General features: G+C 36.0%; 1 protein-coding gene across 1 annotated transcript; it reads left to right on the forward strand.

Moving 5' to 3' along the window:
• Window positions 1-7,224: 7,224 nt before the first annotated feature.
• On the forward strand, window positions 7,225-11,093 carry LOC131804495 (cytochrome P450 6a2-like). Its single transcript, XM_059127461.1, has 2 exons — window positions 7,225-8,375; window positions 10,586-11,093. The coding sequence occupies exons 1-2, from the start codon at window positions 7,307-7,309 to the stop codon at window positions 10,963-10,965; spliced, it is 1,449 nt and encodes a 482-aa protein (XP_058983444.1). The 5' UTR covers window positions 7,225-7,306; the 3' UTR covers window positions 10,966-11,093.
• The last annotated feature ends 3,196 nt before the right edge of the window (window positions 11,094-14,289 follow it).

Genomic DNA, 14,289 nt, shown 5'->3' on the forward strand with positions numbered 1-14,289 from the left:
AAGATATTTTTAAACTCATTGCTCTAGTGAAGGAACCAAATTGTCAAAATCTGCCGCGTTCATCCTCAAGAAACTTTTATAGAGCGATGGTGTTTCAGCCCGCAGTTGAGTCAGCAATTTTACGCAACATCCTTCCTCTTTTCTTTGACGCAACCATTCTCGAACCCATGGTCTTTTCTTTCTATTTTTCATGGATTCGTCCTCTTTGACGGCAATATATAATGCTGCACCACAACATAAAATAAAAAGCGCCTCTTCCTACTACATAACTTCTTTTAAATATTTCGACCAAACAATTTTTTGTTTTTTGACAGTTTGATCAAAATGCTTTTTATTCAAATATATTTTTCAAATGTGATCGCACGTCAAACCTGTTTTGTCATTGCTTTATTTGCCACTATTTGATGGGTGTTTGAACAAACAAAATTTGTCAAATAAATGTGAGCAATGTGCACACAAAATGAACTCTGTATGAAAACAACATTTTTTTGGGAAAATATGATAAAACATGTTTGGGTCAAATATTTGCTCAATGTGACCTTACCTTAAGACACATAAATCTAAGAAGCATTATCAAATACTTTGGTGCAAGAGCTTCCTGGAATACGCAATTAATACAGGACGTAACATAATCTATTTTATACCCTACAACACTATGTGTTGGGGGTGTTATAAGTTTGATTGGGCCAAAAATTATGTAACACCTCGAAATATTGGTTTCCCACATAGGAAAGTATATATGGATCTTCCTATCTCGCCGAGCTGAGTCGATCTAGCTATGTATGTCCGTCCGTCCGTCTATCCGTCTGTCCATTTTAATTTGTAATCACTCTACAGGTCGCAATTATAGTCCGATCCTCACGAAATTGAAAATGGAGGTGGGGTTATGATCAGAATAGAACCCTATTGTTTTTAGAGATGATTGCATAATATTTAGGGGTTGAAATGGATCAACAACGGAAAAAATGCCTGATTTTGCAGTTGCTCTACAGGTCGCAATTATGGACCAATCCAAGTGGAAGATAGCATGGAGCTAGATTTTAAGGGTGGCTAGAAGTCTTCCAATTTTGATGGTCATCGGTAATATTTAGTGGGTGAAACCATAACACCATAACCATAACATTTGTGTTAAATAAAAGTCATATTTTCCATTAAACCGCGAATATTTTTAATCCCGACGAAATCACAAACAGACGAACAGGTCAATTCTGACCGTTACGTCGATGCCGATAGTTAATATATCGGATATATATAGCGAAATACATACAATGTGTAAATAAAAAGGAAGGGGATATAAGCATTATATATCTCAAGAATGGCTGGACCGATTCTGACAAATTTTGTCAATTCAGAATGCCCTATTGGTATAAAAGTATAGAATCTAAAAAATTGCATAAAAAGATGTCATTAATGATGTCAATATAGGTTTTGTAGTATTTTGTGACATTTTTTGTTTTTTCATATTTTTTATCGCATGCTATTTTTCAATTTGACTTATAATATTGAAGTATATATTTTGTAATATTTTTTCACCTTACAACACAGGTTGGGGTTATTTTATATAGATTGCAATTATCGTCCAATTCTCACGAAAATTTTCATACTGGTAGGGTTAGGCTCAAATGGACTAGGCCTACTGGTTTTGAAGATGCCCGCAATATATTTGGGGGTTGAAATGAACCAACAACTAAAAATGTTCCTGATTTTGCAGCCGTTATAAAGGTCACAAATAGAAACCAAAGGATACGAAATCTCGCACTTTTGTGTGAAAAAAAAAACAGTGTTACTAACAAGCGATATCCAAAATAGACAAAAGACGAACTTCTGGCTTTTTTATGCTGATTTTGACGAATATAGCCAAATATCGTAAACAAGCATATCATATAGATGAGTCTAAATTTAGAGATACAGAGAGGCCTCTTGCTTTTGGAGATGATCGTAAAATGTTTAGGAAAAAATCCTCATCACCCAATTGAAGCCAATCGACACGCTTGAGAAGAGAGTTAAGGACAGGGTAAAGTGGACCACAACAATTATCAGCAAGATGAAGTGCGTAAATATTGGTCAAATATTCCTGGTCAAAATGCTAAGAGTAATATGTGGGCAGTGCTCCGTGACATCATACAAAAGCAAAATCTTCCAAAATGGATTTGGACATAAGGGGGCTTGTTGTAGGGTATAACATGGTCGGCCCCGCACGGCTATAGCCTTTGTTTCCTTTTTGTTTTTGTGCTTGAAAATATATTTAACTGTTTTCATTTTTATTTTTGTTTCAATATAAATTGCTTGTACTGTGATTTTGATTCCCGAACCCGTTTAGTGATACACTTCCCGAAGTTCATTCAACGTTTAACTTTCTGTCACAGCCCACCACCATAAATCAAGATCAACAAATAATAAAATATTAATTTTTCCCCATAAAAACAGTGGGTCTAATAACACTTATTTCGAAAGAGATTTTAATGTGAGAATACCCAGTAAAAAATTCCATTGCCACACAATGGGATTATTAAGACTTTAATATATTCTGGAACCTATAGTGGAATTTCATGACAAAAAATGAAAAAAATATCGATCAGAGTAATCCTCGAATAGTTAAAAGTAATATTACCAAAGACACAATATCCAAAAATATGAAAAAAAATAGAAGGGGATTCTTGGCCCCTTAAGACCTTTCATAATCTATTCAAGACACAAGGAAGACACGTGTATCGGCATTTTGGAAGTTTATATAGCACAATAACCTAAATAGAGGGACCAAGAACCCTTTTCCATTTTTTTTTTTATATTTTCGGATTAAGATTTCATAATCTAATCTATTGAATTTTTGTGATATTTTTTTGCACAGTGTAATATTGCATATTGTTGTTGGTACTTTTGTTCTCTTTTTTCCCGAAGTAACAACCGTTAATTTTGGTTTGTCGCAAACATCGTCCAGCATCACTGCTTGCTATGTTATTGTTGTTTTGATAAACTCTTTTTGTTTGTTGTTAGATCAGTGAAGCAAAATAACAAACAAAGGAAACATATTCTGGTTTATTCCTCTTTCTATAGGGTCCGTTCGGGTTGAGTAGCTACACTACGTTGGCCGGTGAATTTTGTCAGTTATATTGTTTGTTATAGGGTATTGGAAAGTATGCAAGAAAAATGTAAAGGGAAGTTAGAAATTTATAAACATTTAAGAGCCGGTTATTTTGGAATATTAAATATATAATCACTAGAAAGTGCCCGCCACTTCGTCAGAGAAAAGTCCACACTAAAAATGTTAATTCAAACTAAAAATTAGTGTTAGGCCTTTTTAGTACTCTAAATTCACAATTTGTTCAGTTTGACAAAATTTTTTAATCAAAGCTTTAAATATAGTTCTAAATTGTTAGACTTTCAAGATTTTAATGGTTATTCATGTTTTTTTTTTTTTTTTTTTTTTTTCATTTCGAAATATACCGGTTTTAGTAGCACCATTGCTACAAATGGACTAACATATGTAAACCCTAAAATCGTTCATTGTTTCAAATTTAGTACCATTTAATACAGTTCGCACACTTAGTGCACATTTTCAAAATAACCTTCATATATCAAAAACACTTTCTAACCTTGATTTTTTTTTTCTACCGAATTTTAGCTCTATCCGTTGACATAAAACCAAATGAAACTTTAATATCATTTTAGAACTTTTCGTAACCTTAAAGTTCGAATTTCCGAAAACCGTTTGGTACATTTTTCCTGCACTACATCTGTGACTCTAATTCCAAATTTTAGAATTCTAGCTCCACTTGTCAATACAAAGTATTCAATTTGTAGTACCTTTCGTGCCCTTAAAGTACGAATTGAAAAAAAAAACAAGTAAAAAAACATTAAGTTCGGCCGGGCCAAACTTTTAATACCCTCCACCTTAGGGTAAAAGAAACATTAGAAGAAATGTGGCAAAAACCATTAAAATGCCGATTATGGGGAGGTACCGTTATATATGGGGGCTATAGCAAAACGTGGACCTATAATTACAATGTTTCGCCACCGGAGCTGGAACCCATTATGACCCACAAATACCAATTTTTAGACAAATCAGTGAAAAAATGTGGCAAAAACCATCAAAATACCGAATATCGGGAGGTACCGTTATATGGGGGCTATATCAAATCATGGACCCATGCATGCAATGTTTCGCCACCGAAGCTGGAACCAATTATGACCAACAAATACCAATTTTCGAACAAATCCCTGAAAAAATGTGGCAAAAATCATCAAATTACCGAATATCGGGAGGTACCGTTATATGGGGGCTATACCAAAACGTGGACCTATAATTACAATGTTTCGCCACCGGAGCTGGAACCCATTATGACCAACAAATACCGATTTTCAGACAAATCCGTGAAAAAATGTGGTAAAAAAACTAAAATACTAAATATCGGGAGGTACCTTTATATGGGGGCTATACCACAACGTGGACCCATACACGCAATGTTTTGCCACACGCTCAGGGACCCGCTATGACCTACAAATACCAATTTTCGAACAAATCCCTGAAAAAATGTGGCAAAAATCATCAAATTACCGAATATCGGGAGGTACCGTTATATGGGGGCTATACCAAAACGTGGACCTATAATTACAATGTTTCGCCACCGGAGCTGGAACCCATTATGACCAACAAATACCGATTTTCAGACAAATCCGTGAAAAAATGTGGTAAAAAAACTAAAATACTAAATATCGGGAGGTACCTTTATATGGGGGCTATACCACAACGTGGACCCATACACGCAATGTTTTGCCACACGCTCAGGGACCCGCTATGACCTACAAATACCAATTTTAAGACAAATCCGTGAAAAAATGTGGCATAAATCATCAAAATACCGAATATCGGGAGGTACCGTTATATGGGGACTATACCAAATTATGGACCCATACATGCAATGTTCCGCCACCGGAGCTGGAAACCATTATGACCCACAAATACCAATTTTTAGACAAATCGGTGAAAAAATGTGGTAAAAAAAACAAAAATACTAAATATCGGGAGGTACCTTTATATGGGGGCTATACCACAACGTGGACCTATACATGCAATGTTTTGCCACACGCTCAGGGACCCGCTATGACCTACAAATACCAATTTTAAGACAAATCCGTGAAAAAATGTGGCATAAATCATCAAAATACCGAATATCGGGAGGTACCGTTATATGGGGACTATACCAGAACGTGGACCGATATATCTCATTTTCAATACCAACCATCCTAGACACAATGCAAATAGCTCTGCTAAATTTTGGAGCTCTACGTCAAATAATGTGGGCTGTATCGTGATTTCAACAGACAGACAGACGGACAGACAGACAGACAGACGGACATCGTTAAATCGACTTAGAATTTTATGCTGATTATGAATATATATACTTTATGGGGTCTTAAACGAATATTTAGGGATGTTACAAACGGAATGACAAAGTTAATATACCCTCCTTTCCAAGGTGGAGGGTATAACAAGTTAAAGAGCAGGTAAGTTCGGCCGAGTCGAACTTTTAATACTCTCCTGAAGGAACTTCCCAAAAAATTCAGTCGAAAAAAACCGCTCGTAGGAAAAACGTTAAATGGGGGCTATACGAAGACGTGGTCCTGCATATAATATTTTCTGTCATAGGCTGTAGTACTCATAACGAACTAGAAAAACGAAATTTTAAACAATTCTGGTAAAAAATCATAAAACTGGAAATAAATTCCGTGAATAATGCCCCATAGGTCGTAATACCCATTACGAGCTTCAAATACGAAATTTGAAAATATCGAATATCAGGAGGTATCACTATATATGGGGGCTATACATTACGAACTTTAAATGCGAAATTTTAAACAATTCCGGTAAAAATCATCAAAATAGCGAATATCGGGAGGTACCGTTGTAAGGGGGCTATACAATATGGTGGACCTCTATAGACAATCCTTTTCCATAGGGTTGATGCCGTTGTATGGGGGGTATACATCGTCTTTGACCTATATACACAACGACCTATAAAGACAAAAGAAGGCATAACAAGTAAAAAAGCAGTAAGTTCGGCCGGGCCGAACTTTGAATACCCTCCACCATTTGGAACGAACTAGAAAATATCGGGGGTACCGTTATATGGGCGCTATACGAAATGGTGGACCTATATAGATAATTCTCTGCCGAGGTATAAAGTACCCACAAGGAACTCCTTGTGTGGATTTTCAGACAATTCCGATGAAAAATGTGGGTAAAATCATCAAAATACCGAATATCGGGTGTACCGTTATATGGGGGATATACGATATCGTGGACCTGTATAGACAATTCTCTCTCAGGGGGTAAAGTACTCACAAGGAACTACTTGTGTGGATTTTAAGACAATTCCATTGAAAAATGTGGCTAACATCATCAAAATACCGAATATCGGGGGGACAGTTATATGGGGGATATACGATATTGTGGACCTATATAGACAATTCTTTTTGAGGGGGTAAAATGTCCACAAGGGACTCCTTTTGTAGAATTTCAGACACTTCCATTGAAAAATGTGGCTAAAATCATCAAAAAACCGAATACCGGGGGTACCGTTATATGGGGGCTATACGATATCGTGGACCGATATAGCCCATCTTCGAACTTGATCTGCCTGCAGACAAAAGAGAGATCTGTGCAAAATTTTAGCTTCCTATCTTAAATCGTTTAGACTGTAATGTGATTAAAACAGACGGACAGACGGACGGACAGGGCTAAATCGTCTTAGAATTTTACGCTGATCAAGAATATATATACTTTGTTGGGTCTAAAATGATTATTTCGATGAGTTACAAACGGAATGACGAACTTAATATACCCTCCATACTTTTTTTGGTGGAGGGTATAAAAAGTTCGAAATATTTTTTCAGCCATTTATGGAATTTTCCACACAAATATCCTATAGCAGTTTTGGGTATAAACGAATCACACATAGTTTCAGCTATTTAATTGGTTGACTTCATAAAATTTTCTATTCGATATTCATGCACATGCCGAATAAATTAAAATTTTTCCCATGTGGGACTAGCCTCAATATCTCTCCGATGAAATTTTCCTACACATGCCACCCCAAATTTATTTGTGTCAACTGCATTAGAACTGGTTAGACACCCGTTGCCTTCATTCATCACATTCGAGTAAAACAATCAACGATATCTTCTGTCTACTCTCACCACACCGTTCGGTGTAGGGTATTCAAAGAAATATCAAATCAATACAATGCAATTAAGTTGATCTCCAACAACGATGAAACAGAAAGTGTTTTGATCTCGTCGCGCAAAGATGTACTTCCTATTCGTTTTGTTTTTGCTGGCAGCATTAACTTGTTTCACACTCGGGTATTGGAGAAAAGTTCGTTACTGGCAAAGACGTCATGTTCCATGTCCTAGACAACATTGGTTGTGGGGCAACATGGAAGGATATAAACACCAACGATCATTCAATGATATTTTCCATGAATTTTACAAAGAATTTCGCCAAACCACCCTGCCTCTATTTGGAGTATATATTTTTGTGAAACCTGTAGCCCTGATAACAGATCTACAACTGGCAAAACGTATTCTCACCAAGGATTTTTCCTACTTTCACGATCGTGGTCTATATCATAATCCCGACGATTTAACGGGTAATCTATTCACCCTGGACTATGACAAGTGGAAAGTTTTTCGCACAAATCTTTCGCCAAGCTTTACAAGTGGAAAATTAAAACGAATGCTCACAACGTTCATCACAACCAGTAACGTATTGATCGAGGTCATGGAGCAAGATATCATGGGCGGTGACAACATTTTGGATATCAAGGATCTTATGTTGCGTTATACCTTGGAAATTGTTGGTGCCTGTGGTTTTGGTTGCCAGACACATAGTCTGCAAAATCCCAAGGATCAATTCTATCAACTGATACAGAATACCTTTATTGGTGAGAGTAATGGAACTGTGGAAAAACTTCTAATACTGGCCTTCCCCAAAGTGGCACGATTTCTGAAATTGCAATATTTACCAGCAAACATGATCAAGTTCTATACGAAATTCGTCAAGGATCTTCTTGAGTCTAGGAAAAATTCCAAAATCCAGTATAACTATATAATTGATATTTTGAATGAAATGCGGATTGAAAAGTCTGGAAGAAAGTTAACGCTGAATGAAATCACTGCTCAAACGTTGATATTCTATCAAGCTGGCTATGAAAGTACAGCGTTTACCTTGACGTACACCCTATATGAATTGGCGAGAAATGGTGAGGTTCAAAAGACAGCGAGAGAGGAAATAATTAGTGTTCTGCATAGGCACAATAATCAACTGACCTATGAGTGTTTGAGTGAAATGAAATATTTGGAACAAGTTTTGAAAGGTATGTATGTAGAATTAAATTAATATAGTTTGGAGTCTAAGACGATTTAGTCCTGTCTGTCCGTCCGACTGTTGTAATCACGGTACAGTCAAAACGAATTAAGATAGGAAGCAACAATTTTGCACAGATCTCTCTTTTGTCTGCGGGCAGTTCAAGCTCGAAGATGGGCTATATCGGTCCACGATATCGTATAGCCCCCACATAACGGTACCCCCAATATTTTCAATGGAATTGACTGAAATTCCACACAAAGAGTTCCTTAGAAGAGAATTGTTTAAATAGGTTCACATTTCAGTATAGCGCCTCTATAACGTTACCACCAGATATTCGGTATTTTCATGATTCTTGCGAAATTATTCACCGCAATTATTTCAAATTTCATATATAAAGTTCGGAACCGTTACTACAGCCTATGACACAAATTACTTATGCAGGACCACCCAAATAAAGGTTTTTATGTGAGCGGTATTTTACTTACTTTCTGAGTCGATTTATACATGTCAGTCCGTCCGTCCATGTATTCTTGTAAACAAAATGCAGGTCGCATTTATTATCCGATTGAGATAAAATTTTGCAAGCAATATATGTTTGGCCCACGGATGAAGCCTAATGGCTTAATGGCTACTATCAGCCAAAATGGAGTGAATTTCGAGACGTACGTTTCCATTTTGTGGAACTCGGCTCCGATATATACAAGGTGGGATGAAAAAACTGCAACCAACTTCAGACTGCTGTCATTTCTAAGCCACTCGTCCGACAGCTGTTGAAATTATTCCAGTGACAGCTCATTATATTGTTTACGAGCGTACCAAAACATTTTGGTGAGAATTTTCCAGAAAAAAAGTTATTCGTAATGGAATTCAACAGAAATGGTTCGAAAAATAAAGAAGCGACTAAATCGAAATCCGCGTCGCAGTAGCCGAAAAACGGCTTGTGAGCTGAACATATCACAATATTCCATTCGGCAAATATTGAAAAATGAGTTCGGGCTAAAGCCGTTGAAATTCCAAAAACGTGCAAGAACTTACACCGCAACAGAAAGAAAATGGACTCAAAAGAGCTAAAGAGTTGCTTCGCTTGGCCGAAAGTTGTGAACTGCCGAACTTGGTATTCTCCGATGAGAAAATATTCGTTGTCTAGCAGTTTGTAAACAAACTTGGTGTGGGTCGCCACAACAGCCGATGGTCGCTCTCCGCTCGTATTAATCGACCGTGATATCAGAATAAATGCCAAATATTATCGCGAAAATATTCTGGAAGGTGTATTAAAGCCTTGGGCACGCAAACATTTTGGCCGCAGACCTTGGACATTCCAACAGCAATCAGCACCATCGCACTTAGGACGCGCCACCCAAGAATAGTTACAAAATGAGGTTCCTCGCTTCATTTCCAGCGCTCAATGGCCACCAAATACCAATCCGATACCAATACTATTGTGTGTGTGGAGTATTTTGGAGAGAAAGTTTGGCACTAAAAATATCAAAGTATCGATCACCTCAAGCAAGTGCTTCGCCGTGCATGAGTCAAAATACTGAAGAACAACATTCGAGCAGCGTCTGACGATTTCATTGGCCGTTTGTAGGTCATAATTCGAGCCAAAGGTGACCAATTCGCACAAATCTAAACTTATCCTAAAATTTGAACTTATTTCCGAACTTTTTTTTAAAAATTATGGCGTTTGACTTTTTTGCAGTTTTTTTATCTCATGCTGTATGGTACTATTTAGTACTTTTCGCGTACTTATGGTACACATTTCCAAAACCACCTTATTGTCACAAACCTACCACCAACCGGGACCCAATACAAAATTTCAAAATTCCAGTATCATGCCTTCACACCGTCCGTCAAATTTACTACCATTTAATGTAGTTCGCACACTTAATACACATTTTCAAAACCACCATCATATATCAAACTTTCTTTCCAATCTTGATTTGTTTAAACATTTTGCAAAACTTCTGGAATAATAGATATAAAAAATAATAATCAATTTTTTTATATTAATTAAAAAAATATATCAGATATTATTTGCATAATTTATATATTTATATGCGTTTAAAAAACGCATTTTATATCAAAAACCAAAAGAACCGCTTTAATTGGTTCGGAATACTTATATTAATTGCAAACTAAATTATTTTTAAAATATTTCTTATTTTTATTTAATCTAACCGGTTTGCTTCTCTCCTTCTCTCTTTCATTTTATTTCAGAAATTCTTCGTCTATATCCCGTTTCGCCATTAATCATTCGCCAATGTTCGGCAGACTACCCTCTACCCACACATCCCGATATTATAATAGCCAAAGGACAAATGGTCATAATACCCGCATATAGTTTTCAACGCGATGAAAATTATTTTCATCAAGCGGAAACCTTTAACCCGGACAACTTTGCCGCAGATCGTTCGGATAGCTCATTTCTTTTGAGTTTCGGTGAGGGTCCGCGAAACTGTATTGGAATGCGTTTTGCAAAATTACAAATGACAGTGGGCCTTATACTGCTCTTGAGCAGATTTTCCTTTAGTTTTTGCGACAAAACTGAAAATCCCATAGTTTTGACCACCTCAAAATGGTATATATTTAAAAGTTGAAAAATACCAACACTGACAAAAAGATTTTTTGAAAATTGTTGAACAATGTTCTGAAGGTAATGGAGATAGATTCTCATAATAATTGTAATTTAAAGCAACCATTATAATTGTAATTTAAAGCAAATTAATAGGAATATTTTTAATATATTATTTTAGTAGTTTTTTTATGAATATAAAAACAATTTTTTTAACTATCATTATTTATTTTTTAATTGATGGATGACTAGAAAAAATCGTAATATTGTTATGTTTTAAATCAAACGAAAGTTCTAATTTATAATTTAGGTTTTAGTAGTAAATATTTTAGTTAGTAAATTTTTGTAAGTTAATCAAGATTTTTAGCACCAAATGTACAAACGATGTTTTTATTTTAATAATACGGTAATTAATTAATGGGGGGGAAGTTTACGTAAAAAAGTGAGTTTTATGGGAATAAATGAAGGGAGTTGAATGACATAAAGAATGCAGTCTCTACGGCTTTCTTTCTTTTCTAAAAAGTTATTTTTTGCTCTCAGGCATTTTTTTTTTGCATCGATGAACCCACATGCAATATTCCCGCCCGAAACTATTTCAATAGGATTTAGGATTTCAGCTCTGTAACTTCCCCCATTACCAAATTTAGTACCATTTACCACATCTCAATCCCAGATACATACTTCCAGAGAACTCAATATCAAATTTCAGAATTTCAGTCCTATTCTTTCACCCAATATCCAATTTAGTACCACTTAGCATTTTTCGAACAATTGTAGAACATATTTACAAAACAACCTCCATATCTCAATTCTGGATACCAACAGAAACCTCAATATCAAATTTGAGGATTCCAGCTCAACCCCTTTACCCAATACCAAATTTAGTATAATTAAATACTTTTCGTACAAATATAGGACGCAATTCCAAACCACCACCAAATCTCAAACACCATTAGTAATCAAAATATCAAATTTCAGGGTTTCAGCTCTATTTCACATTTCCGAAACCAGACTAAATATGAACAGCGGCCTTGATACTTAATTTCAAATTTCAAGCACTATCTGTTAATCCAATACCAAGTTGTACCAAATGTAGTACTATTTAGTACTTTTTTTGCACTTGTAATGCACATTTCCAAAACCACCTTCATATCACAATCCCACATGCCAACAGAAACCTCTATATCAATTTTGAGGATGCCAGCATTATCCGTTCACCCAAAACCCAATTTAATACAACTTTGTACTCTTCGAACAATTTCTTATACCACCTCCATATCTTAACCGCAGACACCGACAGTGACATGTATATTAAATTTTTGGATTTCAGCACTATTCTTTCATCCAATATAAAATTTAGTACAATTGAGTAACTTTCGTACAATTATAGTACACGCCTCCAAGACCACCCTCATATGACAATACCAGATACCAAGATATACATCAACATCAACTTTGAGGATTAAAGACCTGTCTCTTCACCCAATACCAAATTTAGTGTCATTTAGTATATTTCGTACAGATATAGGACGCGATTCGAAACTACCACATAATCTCAAACGCAGATGCCATCAGTAATCAAAATATCAAATTTAAGAATTCCAGCAATATCTCTTCACCCCATACCAAATATAGTGTCATTCAGTACTTTTCGTACAATTACATTTACACGCATTTCTAAAACCACTTCCATATATCCAGGCTACACATGAACAGCGGCTCTTATACCAAATTTCAGATTAAAAGCACTATCTGTTTATCCAATACGAGATTATACCAAATATAGTACTATTTAGTACTTTTCGTGCACTTGCAGTATACATTTACAAATCCAACTCCATATCTCACTGTGAGATAGCAAAAGAGACCTCAATATCAAATTTTAGGATTCCAGCTATATCCCTTCACCCAATAAAAAATGTTGTACTACTTGGTATTTTTTGCATAATTACTATAGTACACATTTTTCGAAATCACCTCCATATCTCAATTCCAGGGACCTCAATATCAAATTTAAGAATACCAGCCTTATCCCTTCACCCACAACCAAATATAGTACGATTCAGTACTTTTCGTACAATTATAGTACACATTTTCCAAACCACTTCCACATGTCCAAGCTACCCATGAACAGCGACCCTGATACCAAATTTCAGATTTCAAGCACTATCTGTTGATTCAATACCATTTTATACCAAATATAGTACTATTTGGTACTTTTCGTGCACTTGTACTACGTATTTCCAAAACCCAATCCCAATAGAAAATTTCACATTCATCCGTTCACTTTAAATCAAACTGTTCGAAATTTAGTACCATTTAGTACAGTTTACACACTTAGAAAAAAATTTCCAAAGCCACTTAATGTATGAAATTTATTTTTTAACCTTGATACTTTTACCAAATTTCAAGTTTTTTGCTCTACCTCACATAACACAAAATGCAACCATTTTAGAAATTTAGTACCATTTTTGGTACTTTTCGTAAGCTTAAAGTTCGAATTTTGTTCAAAAACAGGGTGAAATAAAAAAAACTGCAACAAAGTCAAACGCCATAATTTTTACATCTTTTTTTAAATTTGATTAAATGAAAGCAAAAACTGTCGGCAATAGCATCAAATATTAGAACAATTTTAGATTTGTTCGAATTGGTCACTCTTTGGCACGAATTATGGCCTTCAAACGGCCAATGCCCGAACATGCGGTATTTTGGCCCGTTCCCGGCGAAGCGCTTGCTTGAGGTGATCGACATTTTGGTATTTCTTAGCGCCTACCTTGCTTTCCAAAATACGCCAGACATAATAGTTCGGAGATTTTGGTGGCCATTGCGCTGAAAATTAAGCGAGGAACCTCATTTTGTAATCATTCTTGGGCGGGTTCGAATGTCCAAGGTCTGTGGCCAAAATGTTTGCATGCCTAAGGCTTTAATACACCCTCCAGAATATTTCCGCTATAATATTCTCCATTTATTCTGATGCCACGGACGATTAATACGAGAGCGACCATCGGCCGTTATGACGGCCCACACCATCACCATGGCCGGCGCTTGAGTTCTGGTGGCCAACCAAAGGTGCACATTTTCATCTGATCTCTTTGGCAAGTAAACACTATAATTTTGTTTGTTTACAAACTGCTGGACAACGAATGTTTTCTCATCGGAGAAAACCAAATTCGGCAGTTCATCACTTTCGTCCAAGCCAAGCAACTCTTTAGCTCTTTTGAGTCAATTTTCATTCTGTTGCGGTGTAATTTCTTGCACTTTTTGGAATTTCAATGGCTTTAGCCCGAGCTCATTTCTCAATATTTGCCGAATGGAATATTGCAATATGTTCAGCTCACGGGCCATTTCT

Source organism: Musca domestica, unplaced genomic scaffold (genome assembly GCF_030504385.1).
Source record: "Musca domestica strain aabys unplaced genomic scaffold, Musca_domestica.polishedcontigs.V.1.1 45, whole genome shotgun sequence".
Taxonomy (NCBI): Eukaryota; Metazoa; Arthropoda; class Insecta; order Diptera; family Muscidae; genus Musca; species Musca domestica.